At 40.6% G+C, this 27,586-nt stretch overlaps 1 protein-coding gene across 1 annotated transcript; it reads left to right on the top strand.

Annotated features, from left to right (window-relative positions):
* Positions 1-3,264: 3,264 nt before the first annotated feature.
* rtca (RNA 3'-terminal phosphate cyclase) lies at positions 3,265-25,533 on the top strand. Its single transcript, XM_072573775.1, has 11 exons — positions 3,265-3,428; positions 4,925-5,025; positions 11,970-12,113; positions 15,353-15,476; positions 16,096-16,154; positions 16,791-16,932; positions 17,536-17,660; positions 21,249-21,307; positions 21,650-21,744; positions 24,094-24,198; positions 25,179-25,533. Exons 1-11 carry the CDS (start codon positions 3,384-3,386, stop codon positions 25,275-25,277), a joined length of 1,098 nt encoding a protein of 365 aa, XP_072429876.1. The 5' UTR covers positions 3,265-3,383; the 3' UTR covers positions 25,278-25,533.
* The last annotated feature ends 2,053 nt before the right edge of the window (positions 25,534-27,586 follow it).

Below are 27,586 nucleotides of genomic sequence, written 5' to 3'. Positions count from 1 at the left end.
GAGGACCCAGTACCGATCCTTGTGGCACTCCACTGGTCACAGGCCTCCAGTCTGAAAAACAACCCTCCACCACTACCCTCTGTCTTCTACTTTTGATCCAGTTCTGTATCCAAATGGCGAGTTCTCCCTGTATTCAATGAGATCTAACCTTGCTAATCAGTCTCCCATGGGGAACCTTGTCGAACGCCTTACTGAAGGCAGAATCAATTTGGACCCCACTGGAGGGCCGCTGCCCTGGGCTTGACGTGTATGCTCAAACTGTCAGGAAATATATAAATGTCAGATTCATCAGTTGTGTCCACAAGGTAGAGCAAAACATCACCTGATCATAACGCAACACCATGCATGATCTCAAAACCAATCACAACATTGTCATCAAACCAGCAGACAAAGGAGGAGCCACCGTCATTCAAAATAGAACTGATTACTGCAAGGAAGTGAACCGACAACTGAATGACCAGGAACACTACAGGCAATTACCGGCTGATCTGACCAAAGAGCACACCCGTGAACTAACTACATTGATCAGGACTTTGGATCCAGTCCTTCAGAGTTCCCTACGCACCCTCATCCTATGTATTTCTTGCATAGGCAACCTCTACTGCCTTCCAAAGATACACAATGCCGACACACCAGGACATCCCATTGTATCAGGCAGTGGGACCCTGTGTGAGAACCTCTCTGGCTATGTCGAAGGTATCTTGAAACACATTGTACAGGAGACCCCCAGCTTCTGTCGCAACACAACAGATCTCTTACAGAAACTCAGCACACGCAGAGCAGTAGAACTGGGAACATTCCTCATCGCAATGGACGTTTCAGCACTCTACACCAGCATCGCGGCAACAGCCTCAGTATTCAACACCAACAACTGCCAATCTCCGAACACCATCCTAAAACTCATCTGCTTTATCCTTGACCACAATATTTTCACATTTGATGACCAGTTCTTCATCCAGATACACGGAACAGCCACGGGGCCAAAATTTGCACCCCCAATATGCCAACATTTTCATGCTCAGGTTCAAACAAGCTTTCTTCTCTTTGCAGGACATCCATCCAAAACTATACACCTGATATATTGACGACATTTTCTTCCTCTGGACCCATGGTGAGGAGTCATTGAAACAACTGCACAGTGATATCAACAAGTTTCATTCCACCATTAAACTCACCATGGACTACTTTCTCACATCCGTTTCATTCTTGGACACATGCATCTCCATCAAGGATGTGCACCTCAGCACCTCACTCTATCACAAACCCATAGATACCCTCACGATGCTACACTTCTCCAGCTTCCAACATATTAAAACAGCCATCCCCTAATGACAAATCCTACTCATAAACAGGATCTGTTCAGATGAGAAGGAATGTTACGGGCACTTGGAAGTACTCAACGAAGTCCTCCTAAGAACTGGGTATGATGCTCAACTCATTGACCGCCAGTTCCAATATGTCACAGCGATAAACTGTAATGACCTCCTCAGGAAACACGCACGAGCTGCAAACGACAGGATTCCCTTCGTTGTCCAGGACTTCCCAGGGGCCGAAAAACTATGCCATGTTCGTCGCAGTCTGCAACTCATTATCAATGAAGATAAGCTCCTTGCCAAGACCTTCCCCACTTCTTGCCTTTAAACAGTCACCAAACCTCAAACAGATAATTGTTCGCAACAAATTGCCTGGCTTTCAGGGCAATACCATACAACCTTGTCACAGTAGATGCTGCAAGATGTGTCAGAGTATCAACATGGATACCACATTACATGTGGGGTCACCTCCCACCATGTATGTGGTAGGTCATCATGTGATTCAGCCAACGTTGTCCATCTCATACACTGCAGGCAAGGATGCCCCGAGGCATGGTACATTGGCGAGACCAAGCAGAGGCTACAGCAACAGACTAATGGACACCGCACAATACTCACGGACAGGAGTGTTTCCTCCCAGTCGGAGAAACACTTCAATGGTCAGTGGCATTCAACCCCGGACCTTCAATTGACCATTCTCCAAGGTGGACTTCAGTACAGGCAACAACGCAAAGTGGCCAAGCAGAGGCTGACAGTCAAGTTCGATATGCATGAGGATGGCCTCAACTGGGACCTTGGGTTCATGCCACACTTCAGGTGACCCCATTGCACTGCACACACATACACACACACCCCTACAGACACACACACACTCCTACAGACCCATACACGCATACAGACCCTCTCTCATACATACATTCCCACACTCACATGCACACGCACACATGCACCTTCTCACAGAATTACACTCACACTGACAAACACATATACACTCTCTCACAGATGCTCATACCTTGCCCCTGCGTGCACACACACATAAGTTTGTGAGGTGAATTTATATTTGCAGGATTACATTTTATTTTGATCAAAAACTGCATGAATCCATGTAAAACTTTTAAGATTAGAATTCGTCTGAACATTGGACACAGACAACCTTACACAGGACACCTCATACTTTCAATGCATTAGCTGGGTCAACATGGCACCTATTGTTAAAGGTCACTTGAGAATGTAACTTTAAAGAAGTTCAGGGACATACATTTGAAAGAATTGAAACCAACATGGTCATTCTAAAAGATGAGAGACTTAACATACAATCCAGGTCTTTTTCAATGTATAATTTCATTACATCATACTGTAAACCTTTGCTATAGATTCTGTGTCTTACGACCTTATACTTCATGAAGGAGCAGTGCTCCGAAAGCTGGTGCTTCCAGATAAACCTGTTGGACTATAAACTGGTGTGTGTGTGATTTTTAATTGTACACCCCAGTCCAACATGGGCACCTCCAAATCATGGTCCAGTGAGTGTGAAAGCTGCCACATGTAAGGCCAGGGGAAAGTTAGGGATTGCCTGAAAGACGAGTTAATTTAGGTTGGGGGTGGGGGGTCGCTCAATCAGGGAAATGGATGCTTTAGAGAAAGAGTTTGATCAGGGAGGGGCGAGGTTTGTGTATGGGGCGGGGTTTAGAAGAGCGGGGTTTGATCAGAGCGGGGCGGCGTTCAGAACGCCGCGCAGTTGTCTGGGAGAAGGGCGGGGTTTGTGTATGACGTGGGGTTTAGAAAGCGGCGTCCTGTTTAGGAGAGGGGCGGGGTTTGATCAGAGTGGGACGGGGTTTATCGGCGAGGGGTGAGGTTTAGAACGCCGCGCAGGATCTCGGCAGAGGGGCGGGGTTTATTTAGGGGGCGGGGTTTATTTAGGGGGCGGGGTTTATTTAGGGGGCGGGGTTTAGAACGCGCCGGTCTGTTTTGGAGAGGGGTGGAGTTTGAGCTGAATGACGGGCTAGGCTGATCCTGCCTGTCTTCAATCTGTGGTTTTTAAGGCGAGCGTGGATATTCCGATTTGTGACAATGGCGGAGCAGTGCATTGAAATTGACGGTGGGATAATGGAGGGGGTGAGTGAAGCCTTTGGGCCTTGCTGGAGCCTTTAAACGAGAAGGGTGCAGGGATCAAACCGCCCATTTTGCAAAGTGAATTTGAAACGTTTCCTCGTCATGGGGTTCGCTTATAAACGATTAAAAATAAAATCTTGATCTTTAAACATGAACTTTGGCAGGTGGACATTTCTATCGAGGAATAAACCTAGTTTTGGTAGGATGTAAACCATTTTAATTTGGCCGGCGACGTGCTTATCGAGCCCGGCATTCAGCAGTTCCATGGTTTGAAAAGCTCTGTCACTGTCCAATAAAGCTCCGGCAAACTCTGGCCTACTTCAATATTTTCTGGATATTTAATTTTCTCCGTTGTACTGCTGAATTCCAGATGCCTCAAGGCTTATAATGTTCAGTGGATAAATAGTCGCAACAAGAAACATGCATATTTAAAATTGATAAAAGAAGGATGCACCTCGGCCAAATTGTTTAGGCCTGTTTAGTATACTGCGTATATGTCTGCAATAGGGTTAACCAAAAATCTTTTAATCAAGAGCGAATATAAATGATTTGCTTTTCTTAAAGAAAGTTAGGTGGAGGTGGGATATAATTTGGGAAGAAAATAATTTTAAATATGAACATTTATATGTATGAGACAAACAGTTATTTTGACCAAGAAAGTGATGATATAATGCAAGCTACAATGGGATATTGCGAAGATGCTTAATTATGCCATTCTTCACCCAGTACACTGTTTACATACACAACAAAAAGGCATTCGAGTTAGTTTTACGTAATACATGACATTAGGGTATTAGCTATGCTTCAATTTGGTAGCATTCTTGCCTTTTAAGTCAGAGGTTGTAAGTATAAGTTCAAAGCAACAGTCTTTAAAAACCTCCTCCCCGTTGCCATGACGTGGGGAGGGTGCGTCTATCAGCCTCTCCGATCTCTGTTTAGAGCTGAACTAAGCTGTTGACAATCTTGACATCCCATTCAAACATAGACTAACCACCAGATTGTCAAATTTTCATTACAGTCACCATGTACTTTGATCTCCATAAACATCACCTGCATCTGGACCAACCCTTATCTTAGCTAATTTGTAGCTGAAACTCTCAATCATAAGTTTGTGACTTTCAGATGTTATAGTTCTTTCCAAACTCTCTCTCCTCATCCCTCCATAAACTCCAGTTGATCCAAAACACAATAGCATGAATCATATTAGGGACAGTGGCACAGTGGTTAGCACTGCTGCCTCACAGCACCAGGGTTCCAGGTTCGATTCCAGCCTCAGGTGACTGTGTGGGTTTCCTCTGGGTGCTCAGGTTTCCTTCCATAGTCCAAAGATGCACGGGTCAGGTGAATTGGCCATGTTAAATTGTCCCATAGTGATAGATGCATTAGTCAGAGGGAAGTGGGTCTGGGTGGGTTACTTTTCGGAGTGTCGGTGTGGACTGGTTGTGCTGAAGGAAATCTAATCTAATATCCCACACCTAATACAGTTTGACTTTTTCCAGGGAGGACAGATTTTGCGTGTGTGCACAGCATTAAGTTGTCTACAGGGAGTCAAGATAAAAATCCACAATATACGAGCAGGGAGAAGCACACCTGGACTACGGTAAGTGTCACACAATCTGTTTTCAGTTTAACTGATTGCTTTCATTTCTGTCTACATGTATTATGTATTTGACATAATATTGCATTTCTATACTTAGCACTGCCTGTAACAAGCCCTAAATCATATAAACAAACACTACATTTTTGAGAAATTTTATTTTCTTGTAGCTAATGATGATGATGGTAGGATGCAAAAGGTGATGGTGGAGTGTTGTTTTTCAGACTGGAGGCCTGCGACTAGTGATGTTCGACAGGGATCGTTTTGGTAAAACAAACAAGGGCAGGTCTTTAGATTAGATTAGATTAGATTAGATTACTTACAGTGTGGAAACAGGCCCTTCGGCCCAACAAGTCCACACCGACCCGCCGAAGCGCAACCCACCCATTCCCCAACATTTACCCCTTCACCTAACACTATGGGCAATTCAGCATGACCAATTCACCTAACCTGCACATCTTTGGACTGTGGGAGGAAACCGGAGCACCCGGAGGAAACCCACGCAGACACGGGGAGAATGTGCAAACTCTACACAGTCAGTCGCCTGAGTCGGGAATTGAACCCAGGTCTGCTGGCGCTGTGAGGCAGCAGTGCTAACCACTGTACCACCGTGCCACCCAATACAATTATGTAGGGCCCTGAGTAATCATAGTCATATAGCATGGAAACAGACCCTTTGGTCCAACCAGTCCATGCCAAACATAATCCCAAACTGAACTAGTTCCATTAGGCTGTTTTCCTGAGGTTTCACACATAAGATGCGATTTGTGCATGACAACAACTGCAAACAGTTAAAGCCTGTACAAGCTAGGTGACCCCCTTTGACCCTCTTGCAGGCATACAAAGTTGAGTCAAGAGGCCCTGAACGAAGAAAACACATCTCCTTTATACAGGTCAATTTGTAATGCTCACAGATACACTGGCCACATCCTTTCTCCACCCCCCCCCCCCCCCCCCCCCCCCCCCAATAACCACATGTTATCCTAGGTATAACGGTAGGATGAAGTCATCCTCGGAGATAATGTAAATGTAAATGCCCACATCCTGAGGAATCGTTATGCAAACAACTTCTTGACTCATTGATACCCCAAGACAGTGTAGGTGTGATATGTCCTAGCTTCAGGGGATGGCTATGAAAGCATTTCTGAATGGAAGAGACTGAATGAGAGTTTAATTTGATAATAGCAGGAGAGTAGTAGTAAATGGCTGGCTCAATGGATTGTGAGTCATCTACATTTCTGCATGATTGTCATCTCCACCCAAAGACAGTACAGTTTAACCTTTTAACATGACATTCATGTCCAGAGATAGTACAATTTAATCCTTTAACATTACACCTACACCTAGACCATATCTCTTCAAACCTTTCATATTCTTGTACTTATCCAAATTTCTTTAAAACTTCATAATTGTACCCACATCTACCACTTCCTCAGGAATGCCATTCCACACACAAACCACCCTTTGTGTAAAAAAAACAAAAAATTTGCCCCTCATGTCATCTTTAAATCTCTTACCGCTCAACTTAAAAATGTGCCCCCTAGTCTTGAAACCCCCATCCAAGGGAAAAGACAACTACCATTAACTGTATCCACACTACTCATTACTTTTTAAACTTCTCTAAGGTTGCCTCTCAACCTTCTACGATCTGGTGGAAAAAATGTCCCAGCCTATCTAGTCTTTATTTATAACTCAAACCTTCCATACCAGGCAAAATCCTGGCTAATCTCTTCTGAACCCTCTTCAGCTTGACAATATCTTTCTGTATCTGGATAACCAGAACTGGACAGTTTTCCAGAAGAGGCCTTATCAATGTCTTGTACAACCTCAAAGTGACTTCCCAACTTCTAAACTCAAAGCACTGAGCAGTCAAGGCAAGCATGCCAAAGTCTTTGTAACCACCCTGTCTATATGTGAAGTAAACTTCAAAGAATTATGCACGTGAATTCATATGTCTTTCTGTTCTACCAAAGGCCTTATCATAAATTGTATAAGCCCTACCCTTGTTTGTTGCGCCAAAGTGCAATACCTTGCATTTATCCAGGTTGAACTCCATCTGCTGTTCTTCAACCCATTGACACATTTGGGGTGGCACAGTGGTTAGTACTGCTGCCTCACAACACCAGGGTCCCAGATTCGATTCTAGCCTTGGGCGACTGTCTGTGTGGAGTTTGCACATTCTCCCCATGTCTGTGTAGATTTCCTCTGGGTGCTCCGGTTTCCTCCCACACTTCAAAGATGTGCAGGTTAGGTGAATTGGCCTTGCTAAATTGCCCATAGGTTAGGTGCGTTAGTCAGAGGGAAATGGGTCTGGGTGGACTTATTGGTCTGGGTGGACTTGTTGGGCCAAAGGGCCTGTTTCCACACTCTAGGGAATCTAATCTAATTTGAGAAGATTTGTAGCTCGGGTGCTCATTGTTGTGGTTCTGTTCGCCGAGATGGGAATTTGTGTTGCAGACGTTTCGTCCCCTGTCTAGGTGACATCCTCAGTGCTTGGGAGCCTCCTGTGAAGCGCTTCTGTGATCTTTCCTCCGGCATTTATTGTGGTTTGAATCTGCCGCTTCCGGTTGTCAGTTCCAGCTGTCCGCTGCAGTGGTTGGTATATTGGATCCAGGTCGATGTGCTTATTGATTGAATCTGTGGATGAGTGCCATACCTCTCGGAATTCCCTGGCTGTTCTCTGTTTGGCTTGTCCTATAATAATAGTGTTGGCCCAGTCGAATTCATGTTGCTTGTCATCTGCATGTGTGCCTACTAAGGATAGCTGGTCGTGTCGTTTTGTGGCTAGTTGGTGTTCATGGATACGGATTGTTAGCTGTCTTCCTGTTTGTCCTATGTAGTGTTTTGTGCAGTCCTTGCATGGAATTTTGTACACTACATTGGTTTTGCTTATGCTGGGTATTGGGTCCTTCGTTCTGGTGAGTTGTTGTCTGAGAGTGGCTGTTGGTTTGTGTGCTGTTATGAGTCCTAGTGGTCGCAGTAGTCTGGCTGTCAGTTCGGAAATGCTCTTAATGTATGGTAGTGTGGCTAGTCCTTTGGACAAACAGGAAGACAGCTAACAATCCGTATCCATGAACACCAACTAGCCACAAAACGACACGACCAGCTGTCCTTAGTAGCCACACACGCAGATGAAAAGCAACATGAATTTGACTGGGACAACACTACTATTATAGGACAAGCCAAACCGAGAACAGCCAGGGAATTCCTAGAGGCATGGCACTTATCCACAGATTCAATCAATAAGCACATTGACCTGGACCCAATATACCGACCACTGCAGCGGACAGCTGGAACTGATAACCGGAAGCGGCAGATTCAAACCACTATAAATGCTGGGGGAAAGATCACAGAAGCGCTTCACAGGAGGCTCCCAAGCACTGAGGATGTCACCTTGACAGGGGACGAAACGTCTGCAACACAAATTCCCAGCTCGGCAAACAGAACCACAACAATCTAATCTAATCTAATTTGGTCAAGCTCGCTTTGTAATATCAGAAAACCTTCTTCTTTATCTACAATGCCACCAATTTGCTGTCATCCACAAACTTACTAACCATGCCTTCTATGTTCTGTTCCAAATCATTTATATAAATGACAGATAAAAGAGGATGGAGAACCTCTGTGGTTCAGGTACATAATTCTTTGAAATTTGCAGACTTATACACTTAATGGTAGGGTCTTGGGAAGTGTTGCTAAACAAAGACACCTTGGAGTGCAGGTTCATAGTTCCTTGAAAGTGGAATCGCAGGTAGATAGGATGGTGAAGAAGGCATTTAGTGTGCATCCCTTGATTCGTCACTGCATTGAGTAAATGTTTTGGGAGGTCATGTTGTGGCGGTTCAGGACATTGGTTTGGCCACTTTTGAAATACTGCAGGCAATTCTGGTCTCCCTGCTTCGGGAAGGATATTGTGAAACTTGAAAGGGTTCAGAAAAGGTTTACAAGGGTAGTGCCAGGATTGGAGAGTTTGAGCTTTAGGGAGAGGTTGAATTGGTTGGGGCTGTTTTTCCCTGGAGTATCAGAGACTTATTGAGGTTTATAAAATCACGAGGGACACAGGGCGAATTGCCACACTCTTCCCTGGGGTGGGGGAATCCAAAACTAGATGGCATAGATTTAAAGTGCCCATTCGGTCCCTTTTAAATCTTTCTCCTGTCAATGTTTTCTTGCAAGGGTGGTGCGTGTATGGAATGAGCTGCCAGAGGAAGTGGTGGAGGCTGGTACAATTCCAACATTTGAAAGGCACCTGGTTGGGTATATGAGGGATGTGGGCCAAATGCTGGTAAATGGGACTAATTAATTCAGGACATCTGGTTGACTTTGATGTGTTGGACTGAAGTGTCTGTTCCTATGCGTACAGCTGTATGACTCTAGGTAGACAAGGTGGTTAAGAAGGCATTTAGCATGTTTGCCTTCATTGCTCAGACCTTTGAATAAAGAAGTTGGGATGTCATGTTGAGGGTGTACAGGATGTTGGTGAGGCTTCTTCTGGAGTACTGTGATTTAGGAAGGGTATTACTAATTGGTGAGGGTTCAGCAAAGATTTACCAGGATGTATCTGGGAATAGAGAATTTGATATATAAAAATAGGCTGGATAGGCTGGGATTTTTCTCACTTGAGCATAGGAGGTTATGAGGTGACTTTATTGAAGTTTATAAAATCATCAGGGGCATAGAAAAGGTGAATAGCAAGGGTCTTTTCCCTAGGTTGGGGGGGATGGGGGGTGGGTTTCAAAACTAAGGGGGCATATTTTTAAGGTGAGAGGTGAAAGATTTTAAAAAAGACACGAGGGGCAACCTTTTTAGAGTTCATGTGAGGAATGAACTGCCAGAGGAAGTGGTGGATACAGGTACAGTTAAAACATTTAAAAGGTAATTTGGATAAGTACATGAATAGGAAGGGTTTGGAGGGATACAAGCCAAACAAGCAAGTGGGACTAGTGTAGTTTAGGAACATGATCAGCATCGACTAGATGGACTGAAGGGTCTGTATTACACTGTAATATTTGGTTTAGGCTGTATTGTAAGTAGATAGCAAACCTGCAGGAGAATTGTAAAATGTTCAGTTAATTGAAATTACAACACAATCTACTATCCTGGAGTTTTAAAATTATTTTTCTTTTTAAATTATTTTATGCTTCCTTATTTATATTATGGCCACTTATAGTACTATATGCCATGTAATAATTTGAGTTGGGTTGAATGGATGGAAGAGTGCTTACTTTTTCATTTCACTGTGTGCTTCATCTGACATCCAGTATTGGTTGGGCAGATATTCCCTCCAGTTAAATATTAGAAGACAAAATCCATTGCCTAGTTACAGTCTGAGATTAAACTAGTCTTTATGTACAGTTGTCACTGCGAGTTAAGAATCCAATCTCATTTTCACACCATCTCCTAAGGTTACCGATTCATACCTCAGTAATTTTAGGAAAAAGTGAGGACTGCAGATGCTGGAGATCAGAGCTGATCATCCAAATTTCAAACAGTACAACTTAGGACACCATCTAGGAGTGCATTGATTCTAAAGTTGTTTGTATCAAAGAAGGCACAAGTGAACTTTCAGAGCCGACAAGCTGAAAACAGGAATGAACTTGTAAAATTACTGAGTTGAAAAATGTATTGCTAGAAAAGCGCAGGTCAGGCAGCATCCAAGGAGCAGGAGAATCGATGTTTCAGGCATAAGCCCTTCTTCAGGAATGAGGAGGGTGTGCCAAGCAGGCTAAGATAAAAGGTAGGGAGGAGGCGCCCCCCCCCCCCCCCCCCACCTTATCTCAGTCCCAACCCTCGGACTCAGCACCGCCTTCTTGACCTGCAATCTTCTTCCCGACCTCTCCGCCCCCACCCCCTCTCCGGCCTATCACCCTCACCTTTAATCTCCTTCCAACTATCGCATTCCCAACGCCCCTCCCCCAAGTCGCTCCTCCGTACCTTTTATCTTAGCCTGCTTGGCACACCCTCCTCATTCCTGAAGAAGGGCTTATGCCTGAAACATTGATTCTCCTGCTCCTTGGATGCTGCCTGACCTGCGCTTTTCTAGCAATACATTTTTCAGCTCAGTAATTTTAACCAAGTTTATTCCTGTTTTCAGCTTGTCGGCTCTGCAAGTTCACTTGTGCCTTCTTTAGTATAAACAACTTTAGAATCAATGCACTCCTAGATGGTGTCCTAAGTTTTGCTGTTTGAAATTTGGATGATCTCAAGTTTACACTGTCTTAACTCACATCAAGTCCATTTATCTATTATCCTGTTGTTTGCTGACCTACAGCTGCTGTTGAAATTCAAACTTGATTTACAAAATCTAGATTCTTGATCAGTAAGGAAGTGTAGGGTTATGGGAAAGGACAAGAAAGTGAATGTTAGGAATGTCAGATCAGCTGTGATCCAGTTCATTGGCAGAGTAGGCTCGATGGCCCACTCCTATTCTTATTCCTATTTCTTATTGTCTTATGGTCTTATTGTTTGGAATTTAAAACTAAGCTGTCGTTGTTATTAAAAACCCATCTGGTTCAATCATGTCCTTTTTATGGAAGAAAATCTTCCAAGCTGGAACATAACTCTAAATAGTTTGCCGGCTCATTCAAGGGCAATTCGTGGTGGACAACAAAAGCTGACTTTGACAATGTCACACATATTTCATTAAAATAATTATTTTTAGAAACCTCCTTTTACTTTGGCTATAATTTGCAGTCTTGCTTATGAAAACAGATGGCCGGTGTCAGAAATGGATGAATATTAAATAGGTATAAAAAAGGAAATCTTTTGTGATTACACTGCAGATGCAGAATGGAGAAAATCTTATTCTTCACCTAATCTTGCTCAAGGAGAGCATTATGCAAGTACTGAGTACCACCATATCTCTCAATTAGCACAAATGTTCATATTTCAAAACCTTAAAAACCTACTTTGTATAAATACTAAATAAAGATTATTTTGATCTTAAGGCCACAGCATCTCTCGGGGCTCGAGATGGTTCGTGATTTATGTGATGGTTGTCTTGAAGAAGCAAAAGTTGGTTCCACAGAAATCTCCTTCTCTCCAGGTAAAATTGAGGGAGGAAGCCATGTTGCAGATACAAAAACAGCTGGGTGAGTATAAGTACTGCTTGATCCTTATTTAAAAGGGGAATAATAGGAGTCTGAAGTGGCCTTGCAATAGTTAACCAATATATTTTCTGTATGCTTATTCATTGTGCATCCCATAAAAATATACAGGTTGTTCTGCTATAGCTCGCATTTCATCAGTATGAATTTGCTGTAACACGATTGACGAATTGGAGACACTGTTTCTAAAGCGTGAACTTTTAAAACATGTTGGCTGAAATGTGATTACATTGCCAACACTTTAAGCATTATGTCTAAAGCAGGATTTTTCTATAATGCAAGGTTACGCAAGAATGCAGCCATCACATTATAGAAGAACTACCTGTAGTTTCTCAAGTGTGGGGGTAGCACTTTGGCCAGATTCACACTTTGTTCACACGCGCCCCCCCCCCCCCCCCATAAACTTGAACGCATCTGAAACTTTGTCTCATCTTATTTTATACTAAGCATGTTAACTATTTCAGCCAATTTAAAAACAGTTAACTGAATTATTCAACTGCAGAGTTGAGTGCCACAATACCATAATGCTACATAGAACCTAAACTAGATTTAGAAATAAAGGTCTCTTTAGGTTTCAGACAGTTCTCGCTTGATGCTTTGCACTTTTCCCATCATTTGCTTATAAATGGAGAAAAACATATGATAAGGAGAATTTAAGCTATAGGGAGAGGTTGAATAGGCTGGGGCTGTTTTCCCTTGAGGTCGGAGGCTGAGGGGTGACCTTATAGAGGTTTATAAAATTATGAGGGGCATGGATTGGATAAATAGACATAGTCTTTTCCCTGGCTTTGGGGAGTCCTGAACTAGAGGGCATAGGGTTAGGGTGAGAGGGGAATGATATAAAAGAGACCTAAGAGGCAACGTTTTCATGCGGAGTTTGGTACGTGTATGGAATGAGCCGCCAGAGAAAGTGGTGGAGGCTGGTACAATTGCAACATTTAAGAGGCATCTGGATGGGTATATGATTAAGAAAGGGTTGGAGGGATATGGGCTGGCTGCTGGCAGGTGGAATTAGGTTGAGTTGGGATATCTGGTCAGCATGGACAAGTTGGACTGAAGGGTCTGTTTCCGTGCTGTACATCTCTATGACTAAGATTCTATAACACTACTTCAAACGTTATGAACAATGAGGATTATGGTGGATGTCAAGACAACAATTGAAATCAGTAAGAACATTGGCGATGAGTGAGTGTGACCTACAGTGATAGACGATCTGAAGCCTCTAGAGGAGAGAAGAGAGGAGGCTGGCCAGAAAAGCATTCGTGCAGTTAATTCTGAAGGCACCAAAGGCATGATGTTGTGTTTAGCAGTGGATCATGTTGTAGAAGTGGTAATAAACAGTCTCTAATAGAGAGGAACATGGGTTCAAGTGGGATGCAGTGAAGTTGGGGCTGTCCAGTGTTGTAATTGTTAGGGGACTTTTTTTATTCCCTTCACTGGTGATACATAGGAACAACAGCAGGTCATTCAGCTCCTCTAGCTTGCGTTGCCATTTTAGCTCATAACTGACGATCAACCTCAGTGCCATTTTCCTGCATTATCTTTGTATCCTTTGATGCCCAGTGTCTACACATCTTTTCAATCTCTCTTGAATTTATTTGGTTGCTTCCGCACTTTTCTGGGGCAGAAAATTCCAAAGATCCTCTGTGTTTGACTGAAAATATTGCTTCTTATCTCAATCCTGAATGGCTCGTCCCTTATTCTGAGTCTCCTCCACTCCCGCCTCGGGGGAAACATCTTTTCTGCATATCTTGTTTTGTTTTTAAGAATTGTTTAAGTTTCAGTAAAATCATCTCCTGTTTGCACAAGAATGCAAATTCAGTTTTCTCAATCTCTCCTCATTGGACAGGTATACCATTCTAGGAATTAGTCTGATGAATCTCCACTGCACTCTTGCAATGGAAAGCATGTCCTTCCTTAGACAAAGGGACCAGACAGCACACAATACTCCAGATACAATCTCACCAATTGGAATTATGCCTACTCCATTATACTCCCATGTTCCTGCATGCAAGGACAAGGATAGCCAACTTAATCACATCTGATTAAAATGGGATTACAGTAGGTGGCATACTGCAATCTGTGTTGTTAGTAGGAAATCACTGAAGCTTACAGACATGAAGGTAGCAGGTGATCTTTTTATAAGGAAACAAATGTTCATAGTCATCTCTTAGGTGCACATCCTGATTTTTGAGAGAAGTTTCTCACACAATGTTGAAAAAAGTGATGATTCTTGAAAATGTGAAATATACGGACTTCCAGCGTTTTCCATACAATACTCTTTCTGTGTGACATTTGTCATATGCAAATATTTGTCAAACTTTTTTATTTAAGTTGTAAAGTGATGCTCAAATTAATATCAATGTACATAACAAATGAAACATCCATTGAAGTTGATTTTTTAGGAACATTGCAGATAAAACTTAGTGTTCCATGTTAGAATTAGGTTTATTGTCACATACTGAGCTGAAAATGTGTTTTTGGAAAAATGCAGCAGGTCAGGCAGCATCAGAGCTGAAAATGTGCTGCTGCCTGACCTGCTGCACTTTTCCAGCAACACATTTTCAGCTCTGATCTCCAGCATCTGCAGTCCTCACTTTCTCTTCCTTTATTGTCACATACTCAAGTACAGGAGTACAGTGAAAAATTTACAATGTCACCCCTCACAACATCATCTTAGGTACAAAATAGAGAAATTTTTTAAAAAGTTACATTTATCTTAGTGATTCATAGTGTAAGGTAGAAAATAAGAAATGTCAAATAAAAATTTAAAAATTAAAATAAAAAATGTTAACACCTAATTACAAACATTGAGGCAGCTTTATGGATCTTCCTAAGTTTAATCAGGGTGCTGTAAACTCGAGAGCATTCATGCTAAATTATAACGAAAGTTAATTTTTTTTTAAAAATGCAATTAAATATATTTTGTAACTTGTGTTGAAACTGATAATAATTTTATTGAAGGTTCCTCAATTTCCCAAAGTGAATTCCCTAAGTATGTATATTTTATATGTAGTATTACAAGAATCTGTTACTTATCACTTGTTCTTGAAAAGGTGGTTGTCAGGTGAGGTTTTACATCTCAAAGAAACTAGCTATCTCTAGAACTCTTAATTTTTGCGAACTGTCCAAATGCATTGGTTACTTTTTTCCAGAATTATATTTGCTATGCATGTTTATCGCACTTTGATATGCCATTAAGCAGTGTGTGTTTTGCTTTTTAGGAGCATCTGTCTATTAATGCAGGTTGCTACTCCTTGTGTACTCTTTGCTGCTTCACCATCAGAACTGATTTTACGAGGAGGGACAAATGCTGAGATGGCCCCACAAATTGATTATACCTTACAAGTAAGAGCTGATCGATTTGGTGTAGAATCCTTCCCAAACAAACTGTTCTTGGCTTAATTTAAAATAAATAGTTATGCTGAATTTTGATTGTTTTTCTTATATGTCAACATTTTAAAATAATGTTTTCCATTTCACTTTGTTAACTTTGAACCCTCTTTCACTGTAACCATATTACTTTGACAGACAGGATTGTTAATCAACTCAATAGGACCTTCCAAGCTGCTCATGAGCCTGATATTTTGTAACACTAACAATGTCTCTACTTGCACCCAGCTATATTAAAGAGAAATTGACCTGTATCCTATCACTTTTGTAGAATTATCCACATTCAACAATTTTGTTTCAGTTGGTTACTATGATCTTTTCACTGAACAGTTAGTGCATAAAAGTTTGGCTTTTTTTAATCTCACTCTCTATTAAATAATATTCACTGATTTAAGCAGGTTGACTAGATGATCAGTAGAAACCTTTTTAATGAAAAACACCATGCAAATATTTGAATTTTAGCAGCTAATCTTTAATACTGAAGACACTAGTGAGGTTCATCCATCAGTTTAATATTAGATGTAGATAAAAGAGTGGCCCTTTATGTTGAACTAACCAACTTTCTGTATTTTAGGTATTTAAACCAATAAGTGAAAAATTTGGATTTCAGTTCAACTGTGACTTAAAAATGAGGTGTGTATAAAGGACTTGAAGTTAAAAGTTATCTGTGTCAGTTACTTGTACTTAACGCAAATTATTAAGTCTTTATGATTAAAGGAAAAGTCTTTTGGTTCCACTTCATGACTTTTTTAACCTTTTATTCTTTCACAGCTGAATGATTTGTATTTTTAAATTGTGGTTAACTGTGAAATGTCTTGCTCAACTGAAACATTACATGAATAACAGCTCTTAAAATATTATGTAATGAGAAACAGCTCAGTAATTTTCATGTGGTTAATATTGAAGGTGAAGTCGGTTCATCATTTGGCATAAAGTTGATTCTTGCCAAGCATGGTGTGGGAAGTGGAAGTACTAGATTGGTGTAATAGAAAGTAAAGATTTTGTTTTGGGTCACTTGAAGTCAAGGGTAGTCACTCTCATATCTGAAGATGTGCCCTGTTCTTTCCAATTCCTGTTGAAATACAATACACAGGCACTTTTTCATATCTTATTTGAGTGTCAGTTTTTTGTAGATAAAACTAAAGTGATAAACCTTACAGTATTCAACAATAAATGGGCATCTAGATAAACGGGTGGCTCACGTGTGTGTGCTGGAAACTGCATTTATGAGACTGCTGTGTTTCAGTCAATAGTTTTTTGTTTTTACAGAGGTTACTATCCAAAAGGCGGAGGTGAGGTGAGATTAAGGATCTCTCCAGTAAAACAGCTTACTCCGATAAATATGACCGAGAGAGGAACAGTCACAAAGATTCATGGACGAGCTTTTGTTGCTGGAGTTCTGCCATTAAAGGTTATAATCAAATGTTTGCTGCAACTGGCTTTTTTTTTTCCTATTTACAAGTTTTGTTTTAGTTGTTAAAATGTTTTCAAATTCCATTGTTTTTTGTTTTGTTTAGAGCATTATATTAAATAATTAAATGAAGAACCAAATGTAATTTTGTGGATTGTAAGATTGGGTATATAAGCCCTAAGTCAAAGTGTTGCTGGTCATTTAGTATTGATGGGCATGGTATGTGATGGTTGCATTTGCTGCAGTATACCGACCATTCAGAAATGTTCCAATCAAGGAATAATTCACCTGAAAATTTTAAAATGCAAGTTTAAACTATGATTGCACATGATTTGCAGGGAATTTTAAAGGACTTTTTATAAGTCATTACAGAAACATTTGTAGGTAATATACATAACAGCAATTTAAAACTAATGATTTTGGCTGTCTGTCAATCAAATGGATCTCAAATTGCTTCCACAATTGTATGTAACACAATTTTTAACCAAATGTTGCAGAGATGAGCATTAGAAAACAAATTGCTACAACAATCCATTTACCATAAAAGGAGTGAATCACAGAGATTAAAAAGAACTGAAGGTGGGTTTTCTTTTTCATTATTAGCTTGCAAATGAGATGGCATCTGCAGCTGTTCGGTGCATCAGAAAAGAAATGCGTGACATTTATGTGAACATACAGTCTGTGCAGGAGCCCAAGGACAAGGCTTATGGGACCGGAAATGGAATTATGTAAGAAGTAAAATGTGTTATTGTACACTAATGAAGTTTTTTAAATTCTTGTTTAACTGAGATTTTATAGTTGTCAGCTTGCAGCATGAGCCTTTTTAGTATTTGACTTTTTTTCCGAGTATCAGATGGTTTAAGGAAATGAATGCATGTGTTTTGTTTCACAGTGATTCAATGTCATAAGGCTGCTTAAAGATTCTGAAGCCACATGTGTCTTTAAAGTATGTGTTTTTAATGTTATCTGAAGAGGATGCAACCTTGGTTAAATTGTTCACTGCTGAGCCAATGGAATTGTTATCACAGACTCTCCTTTCTCAGTGATGGAATTAATTTAAGAGAGCTTCTCACTTCTTATCCAGCATATTTAACAACCACTGGGGAAGCAATGGCATAGTGCTGTAAATACTGGATTAGTGGTGCTGGAAGAGCACAGCAGTTCAGGCAGCATCCAACAAGCAGCAAAATCGACATTTCGGGCAAAAGCCCTTCATCAGGAATAATGCTTTATTCCTGATGAAGGGCTTTTGCCCGAAACGTCGATTTTGCTGCTCGTTGGATGCTGCCTGAACTGCTGTGCTCTTCCAGCACCACTAATCCAGTATTTGGTTTTCAGAATCTGCAGTCATTGTTTTTACCATAGTGCTGTAAATACCAATTGTCCCAAATTGTTTATTGTGATCTAGGTTTGAATATCACCATGGTAGATAGAATTTGAATTCAACCAAAACTCTGGAAGACTGAGGACTCTTGAGGTGTAGTTTGTATCTCTGACCCAGGAGGCCTGGGTTCAAGTCCCCCCTGCACCAGAAGCCTGTAATAATATTTCTGAATATCAAGTATCTATTTACTGACCATGCCCTATCAATAATCTTGATACCAACTCATAATTTTGATTTTTAGTTGTTGGGTTTTTTTTAAGGATATTCTGATCATTATTCATATGTGTGGGTGTGAACCAAATTCTTTTGCATCTAGGTGACAGTATTCCAAATAAAAGGACTTATTGGTCATTCAGGATTTAACACTTGGTACCCTGGCATATTATTAATAATATGAAATTTCTTTCATCACTTTCATTTTATTTTTATTCACTCATGGGATGTGGGTTTCAGCGGCTGACTTGCACTTATTGCCTGTCCCTGTCTTCCCTTGAGAAGGTTGTCGTGAGATGCTGCCTTTAGTCACTGCAGTCAATGTGTTGTAGGTAGATCCACAATGCCCTTGGGCAGGGTATTCTAGAATCTTGACACTGAGAGTGAAGGATCAGAGATATATTTCCAGGACAATGAATAGCTTGAAGGGAAACTTGCTAGTGGTGGTGTTCCCATATATCTACTGCCCTTGTGTTTCTAGATGGAAATGGTCATGGGTTTGGAAAGTACTGTCTAAGGATCTTTGGTGAAATTCTGCAGTACTGAACTTTGGTACCACATTCACAAGCCATCAAGTGGGCTACTTTGACCTGGATGGTGTCAAGCTTCTTAAGTGTTGTTCGAGCTGCATCCATCCAGGTAAGTGGGAGTAATCCATCACGCTCCTGACTTGTGCCTCGTTAATGGTGGACAGGCTTTGGCGAGTCGGGATGTGAGTTATTCACCACAGTATTCTTAGCTCTGACCTGCTGATGTAACCACTGTGAGGTTTGTGAGGTTGTGTTTCTGGTCAATGGTGACCCCATGATGTTGGCAATGGGGAGATTCAGTGATAATGCCATTGAATGTCAAGGAGTGGTGGTGGTTAGATTTTCTCTTATTGGAAATGGTCATTGCCTGGCATTTGTGTGGCATGAATGTTACTTGCCACTGGTCAGCCCAAGCCTGGATATTGCCCAGATGTTGCTGCATTTGAACATGGATTGCTCCAGTATCTGAGGAGTTACAAATAGTGCTGAATGTTGTGCTATCATTTGCAAACTTCCCCACTTCTGACCTTATGACAGAGGGAAGGTCATTGATGAAGCAGCTGAATATGATTGGGCCTAGGACAATCTCCTGAGGAACACCAGCAGAGATATCCTGGGCCTGAGATGACTGATCTCCAACAACCATCACCATTTTATATGCCAGGTATGACTGCAACCAGCAGAAATTTGCTCCCTGATACCCATTGATTCCAGTTTTGGTAGGGCTCCTTGATACCATACTCGATCGAATGTGCCCTTGATGTCCATGGCTGTCACGTTCACCTCACCTCTGGAATTCAGCTCTTTTGACTATGTTTGAACCAAAGCTGTGATGAGTACAACAGCTGTATAGCCCTGGTGGAACCCAAGCTAGGTGTCGCTGAGCAGATCAGATGCTGCTGATAGCACTTTTGATGACACCTTCGATCACTTTACTGATGAATGAGAGGTGTTTGTGTACAGGATGTACCTGAGCAATTTTCCACATTGTGTTGTAACCGTATTAGAAGAGCGAGGCAAGGAGACTGTTGAGCTCTACCATTCAAGAGGAATTTATTTCTGTATGGTATTTTAGGGAAGGGATAGAATTAGAAAACCAGGGAGGAATTTATTTCTGTATGGTATTTTAGGGAAGGGATAGAACTAGAAAACCAGGAACAGGAATTTAGGAATTTCAGAACTTTCTCAGTCACTTTATGCCCTCCTTCTGAAAATTGTGGGCTTGCAAACTTGGCAATATTTACAACTATACAATGGAAAATCAGAATCTTGGTAAAGCAGAACTAGAGTTTGCTTTCAATTCATGATCTATTTCAAAGAATACTCTTATATTTATGATAGTCGATCATTAATAGAAAGCTATGAAATTAATCTGCATTACTGAAATTGAAGTATTTGCATCTCTTTATAGGAACAAATGTGATGCACACCAACCTTTCCTTTGATCAAAATTCAGAATGCTCATTGAGGAGAAATTTGAATTAAGATCAGCTTTGCCAAATAAATAATTTGTGATATACATTTCCGTTTCCACATGGTAAATTCTTATACCAGCTAGACTGTTCGACACCTCCCTGTTTTTGAAGTAGGTGGGCATTGCCAAGCTCAATTATACCTCTACTTCTGAAGTGGTTTCTGTGTATTGTCATAAGTGCTTTTTCATAAATAACTGATGTTCAGCTGCATTATTTAATGCATTTCAATTCGATAATGAATATTTGTGAGACTTTTACCTGTGATTTTCTGCAGCAAGCTGGGTGCTCAGTGATGTAAGTTTGCTGCTGTAAAATGTTTCTGATTCGAGTCACGCTACTAGCATCAACGAGAAGAGCTCTTTCTAAGAGATAGAATGAATTTCCACGATTAGGAGTTTGATTCATTTGCTATCATTTCTTGGATCCATCACACAATCAGAATATTCTGAGCTGATTACGTGTTCTCCAGTTCTGTAACGTGTGGTACATCAAAATACTTGGGAGATTTTTAAAAAAGCATTAAAGTGGAATCAAGCAGCTTCAGGTGTCTTGTCAAAGTTCTTTCATGATGCTTTTCATACAGATTGTGCTTCATCCAGATTGGGAAGTGTTACAGTAGTTCATGCCACTATTTATAGCAGCAAATTAAGAATAACTTCAATAAGCAGTTTTTTAAAAATCAGTTCTTAGTTTTAATTCTTTCTCCTTTCATAGTATTTTTGCTGAAACATCTACAGGATGTATCATCGCAGGATCTGCTCTTGGTAAAAGAGGTAAGATTGTTTTCAGTGTTAAATATGCAATAGCAGGGAATAAGTAGCAAATGGCTGCACCCATTACTGTTTTCATTAATATAATAAAACGTCCAAAGGCACTTTGCAAGCATTTCCTCAGACCAAGTTTGACATCCAGCTTCTCTGAGGCAATTTCAGCATTAGGATAACGCAAAAGAATAGAGAATAGCAGGAAAATAATTATAATAGTGTTACAGAACCAAGGGTGAAACCATTAAGTGTTAATTGATGCGTGTTGGATTTGTGATCGACATGATTTAATGCTGCTTTTAAAGACTTTGTGAAGAAAAAAACCCATGTCAGACTGTTTGTGCAATGCAGGAGTTGCTGCAGATAAAGTTGGAATCGAAGCTGCAGAGATGCTGCTGAAGAATCTTCGACACGGTGGTTGTGTGGACCAGTACTTGCAGGATCAGGTATTTGGCAGATTATTATGATTAACACCTACATAAGGTTTTTGGTTGATTAATTTTCCTTGCTCAAAACTCACTATTTCTACTGAGTGAACTTTATTGCTTACTACCACAATGGACAGTCCAATATACAATGCTTCCTCTCAACGTTTCATAGATGCTACTGTAATAATTCAATGCAGAATTTCTGAAGTAACTGCCATGTGGAATTTTATATACTTAAAATCCAATTCTTCCATTTTTCACCACAACCAAGTTGCACTGGTTTCCAAAGAGATTATGGTACTGAAGAATTGTGATCCAGAACTGCATCCACAAAACAGAACAAATCCAATCTGACCATTTACCGCCCTTTGTCTATTCTCAATCATCAACAAAATTACAGAAGGGATTGTTGACTATGCTATCAAGTGGCATTTGCAACAGAATAACCTGCTCACTAATACTCAGTTTTAGTTTCCCCATGGTTATTCTGCTCCAGACTCTTAACATCCTTCATCCATGCATGGACAAAACATGGACTCTCTCCACAGGCTGGGTTCATGCCCAGCATAAAAGATTGATGTGCTTGTTGAAGATCGATCATCTTCACTCAGGGCAGCACTGCAAGTGTTCCTCAGGCTAGTATCCCAGACCCAACAACCTTCAGCCTGTTCATTAACTACCATTCTTTTATTAAAAGGCTGAAGTTGGGATGTTCGCTGCTGATTGCAACATGTTCAGTACCTTTTGCCATATCTCCACACTTAGCAGTTGATGTCCATATGACAATATCCAAGCTTGGGCTTATAGGCTAGCAATCATGCTACACATGGCCATATAATGACCATCTCAAACAAGAGACAATCTAACCATTAGCCCGTCACATTCAATGCCATTACCATTGCTGACTTCTCCCCACTATCAACATCCTCGGGGTTACCATTGACCAGAAATTAAACTGGACAAGACATATAAATACTACAAGAGCAGGGCAGAGGCTAATGATTACCTTCCTGTTTCCCCAGTACCTGTTCACTCCATCCAAGGCAGAAATTAAGTGGGCTGGAATACTCTCCACTTGCCTGGATGAGTACAGCTTCAACACTCGTTGAAGTTGACACAATCCAAATCAAGCAGCCCAGTTGATTGTGATCACATCCACCACTTTCAACACTCAATCCATCCATCATTAATCCACAGTAGCAGCAGTGTGTACCATCTACAAAATGCATTCAGGAAAACTAAGGTACTTCTGACAGCACTTCCTTTACCAGTTTACAGGGTAGCAGATACTGGTAAACACAATAGCTGCAGGTACCCTCAAAACCACACACCATGCTTTCTCAGAACTATATTCCCATTCCTTCAACTGTTTGGATTAAAATCATGGAACTCCATTCCTAATAGCACTGTGGGTGTCCCTACACCACCCAGGACTTCACTGGTTTACGAAGGCAGCTCACCACCACCCCCTTCAGGGCAGTTAGGAATTAGCAATAAATGTTGGCCTAATGACTAAATGAATCCTATGAACAAATATTTTTATTAAAAAGACTGGCTTAAATCAATCTGTTTCAGAAAATAGCATTAACTCACATACATGATTGTGTTCATAACTAATTTTCTTTCATCCTTGCTTTTGAAAGCTTTATCTTCTATTAAACCACTGCCTTAATCTGGGTAAGTGTTAGTAGGACACTTTCCCTCTGTTAGTGGGAGCACAAAACCCAGCATCTGGTGGTGCAGCTAAGAAAACAATGCCTTTTTGAGTGACTGTATCTGCAGATGGTTTTCAAATGAATGGGAGAGCGGGAATGTAACTATTTTTAGTCCATTTCACAATGTAAAATGACAATCACGTCAAATGTAACACTTGCTTTAACTAATGTTGAAATCAACGAACAGTCACCTTGCCTTGTGAACACTCAATTGTAAATAAAAGTACTCGATGACACAAGTTTGCTTTAGTTCAGAACTTTGATAGTTTTAGTCATGCATACAAGAGGTTTGATATCAATATACTATCTGAAACTATAAAACAGCAATAAAACTTTCCCTCTACATTACACCTGCTTCATTGTATTGTTTATCTGTATTCCATATATAAATGATAAGGAAATACAGGTGGCATGTAGTTTTGTGTCCATCTTTATTCAATGGAAAATATTGTCACTGTTCTTTTAAATTGGAAAATTTTATTTTAAAAGTAACTGCAGACTGTTGTTCAACAGTATTACCTCAGTTCCTTGCTCCAGAAGAAAATTTCTTTCTTTAGGGCCCAGGTAAAATACAAAGAATGATTTCTGTGATTGTTGATGTGTTATGTCACAAGGCAATTAAACTTTTCAACTGTATTTCTGTTTGGCTCAGATCATTATATTCATGGCCCTAGCAAATGGTATCTCCAGAGTAAGAAGTGGGCCCTTGACACTTCACACCCAGACAGCTATACACTTTGCAGAAATGCTAACTAAGGTCAGTATTCAAGTGTGCAAATAAAATATTAGCCGATGTTACATTAACTCAATTTTCTTTGATATATACATTTATTTTGGTTTTGTTTTGTGCTGTCATTGTTGGTGAATGGGACATTTTGTCACATTTAGACACATTGTTACTGTTAACTATTTCCAGGGTAAAATATGAAGGATTATATGCAGGTTAAATGGGCAGGTTGCCCTCATCATAAATCGCCTCCAAGTCAAATACAGCACATTTACTGTTGCTGTACTCTAACCAGCCCCTCCAAAGAACACCACTGTAAAGTTTGTTTTTTTTTTGAGATTTTCCTAAGGTGGCATAAAATAGATTGTTTTCGGGTTTTGGTGCCTGTCTTGGATATTTTGATACAAAACATCAGATGCATAACTTTGTTGCTGAACAAAACAATTTATTAAAAGACAGAGGAAAAAGCTGACCAATAATAATCACTTAGTTTGATAAATATTATTTTTAGATTGTTTACCTTGGACATGTACAGTAGTCCATGTAAACTAGCAGATGATAACATATAAGGATATTTAGAACTTGTAGCTGTTGTCCTACAGGTATCACATTTCATTATTATCATTAAATGCCGCATGTTTGAGCTGCACCTTAAAACTGGCAAGTACTTCTAATATCCAGAGCTCCTTAAGTTAATAATAAGGATAGTTTAACCAAACAACTCTAGTTTGACTTGGACCTTCTGCCACCTCATGTTGTGCAATTCATTGTAATACTTAATTCCTGAACAAATAACAATTGCTTATGATCAACGGTCAATCCACTGTGTGGCTGTGTAAGTGTGAAATAAAATTCTGTGTGTGAATGATATGCCTTGAATATAACATATAATAATAATAATATAACATAGCATGACAAGTAACTTTGATTCTACATGTAAGTTAATTAATGAAAAAGAAGATTGCATTTACTTTATATTATTGCTCAATTTGTATATTTTTTTCTTTCAGGCTAAGTTTACAGTGAACAAAATAGATGATCAAGAGTCTGGAATAGAAACTAATGTCATAGAGTGTGCAGGAATTGGAATGACGAATCCCCACTTATGAAGCTGGAAACTTCAAAGATGTTAATGGAAACAAAAATGTGCATAATCTTGGCTTTAGTTGAGAATGTTTAACATTAAAAATAGATTCCTAAAATGAATACAGATTAAAAAAAATGTGCATTATGTCTGACTTTGCCGTGTATATTGAAATATTATGGTAGGGAAGCATTAACTGGACAACAGTGAAATGCTAAGTTTAGCAGATGTAGGTACTATAACAGACTAAATAAATCCTGAATGAAGTTGGATAAAAAACATTCTCTGGAATATTTATTCCATAGCTCCTAGAAATGTACTTTGGATCTTTCTTCAGTAATAGTGCAGCAACAAAAAAGTGTAAAGAGAAAAATGCTATCACTTCAATTCCTAACAACAATTAATTGCATTTATATAGGACATGGATTGTAATAAACATCCTAAAGTGCTTTATAAATATTGTCAGACAAAATTTTGACACTCTTCTACATAAGGGAATATTAGGCCACATGACCAAAAACTTCACCATAGAGGTAGTTCTAAAGGATATCTTAAGAGGCAGAGATGTGGTGAAGGACTTCTACAGCATAGGGCATTGATGTCTGAATGTGCAGCTGCCAATGATGGAGTGACTGAAATTGTAAATATTTGTGGCTAGAATTGATACAGCACAAATGCCCAGAAATGTTGTAGGGCTGGAGGAGATCAATGATGGCAAGAGCGGTGTCATAAGGGGGTTTGTAAGCAAGAAAAACTATTTTAAAACACGATATGGGATCCATTGTAACATGGCGAATTCAGAGAGATGGCTGAGTGGTACTGAGTAAGCTCAAACATAGGCAACAGAGTGGATCTAGGACAGCTGTCCAGTTATCTGTTGGAACAGGAGAAAGTGAGGACTGCAGATGCTGGAGATCAGAGCTGAAAATGTGTTGATGGAAAAGCGCAGCAGGTCAGGCAGCATCCAAGGAACAGGAGAATCGACGTTTCGGGCATAAGCCCTTCTTCAGGAATGAGGAAAGTGTGTCCAGCACGCTAAGATAAAAGGTAGGGAGGAGGGACTTGGAGGGGCATTGGAAATGCGATAGGTTGAAGGAGGTAAAGGTGAGGGTGATAGGCCGGAGTGGGGTGGGGGCGGAGAGGTCAGGAAGAAGATTGCAGGTTAGAAAGGCGGTGCTGAGTTCGAGGGATTTGACTGAGACAAGGTAGGGGTAGGGGAAATTCGGAAACTGGAGAAATCTGAGTTCATCCCTTGTGGTTGGAGGGTTCCTAGGCGGAAGATGAGGCGCTCTTCCTCCAACCGTCGTGTTGCTAAGGTCTGGCGATGGAGGAGTCCAAGGACCTGCATGTCCTTGGCGGAGTGGGAGGGGGAGTTGAAGTGTTGAGCCACTGGGTGGTTGGGTTGGTTGGTCCGGGTGTCCCAGAGGTGTTCTCTGAAACGTTCCGCAAGTAGGCGGCCTGTCTCCCCAATATAGAGGAGGCCACATCGGGTGCAGCGGATGCAATAAATGATGTGTGTGGAGGTGGGCCAAATGGACCCCACCACCAGGGATATATTTCCCTCCCCTCCCCTATCAGCGTTCCGAAAAGACCACTCCCTCGTCAGGTCCACACCCCCCACCAACCCAACCTCCACTCCTGGCACCTTCCCCTGCAACCGCAAGAAATGCAAAACTTGTGCCCACACCTCCCCCCTTACTTCCTTCCAAGGCCCCAAGGGATACTTCCATATCCACCACAAATTCACCTGCACCTTCTTTGTTGTCCACTTAACCATCAATCTTGGAGTCATCTGCAAACTTACTAGTGCCTCCTATATTCTCATCAAAATTGCTTGCATAAATGACAAACAAAAGTGGACCCTGTACCAATCCCTATAGAACACTGTTGGTCATCAGTCTCTAATCTGAAAAACAACCCTTCACCACCACCTATCATATGATAGGTCTCCTCCCATAAACCCAATTTTGTCTCCAATTGGCAAGCTTGCCCTGAATCCAATGTGATTTAACTTTACTAATTTGTCTAACATATCTTAATGTCACACTTGTCATCATTGTTTGCAAGGATATTTTGAAGTCAACAAACCTTAACTTCCCTTTTAATCTGGTATCAAATGTATGGCAGACCTAGGAAAGCTGGCAAATGTCCTATCCAAAAGGAAAATAATCAGACAGATTTTAGTTTACAACAATCTAAGAGTTTCATAGTCATCATTACTGATAGAAACTCTTGATTGCATTTAATTAACTGAATTTAAATTCCTAGTTGCAGTGGATTTTTGCATTTGAATCATTAGTCAGTCCTTTCTATTCCTCCAACAGTAACAAATTG

The sequence above is a fragment of the Chiloscyllium punctatum genome, chromosome 7 (assembly GCF_047496795.1).
Source record: "Chiloscyllium punctatum isolate Juve2018m chromosome 7, sChiPun1.3, whole genome shotgun sequence".
Lineage (NCBI taxonomy): Eukaryota > Metazoa > Chordata > Chondrichthyes > Orectolobiformes > Hemiscylliidae > Chiloscyllium > Chiloscyllium punctatum.
This window is presented reverse-complemented; position numbering and strand designations above follow the sequence as displayed.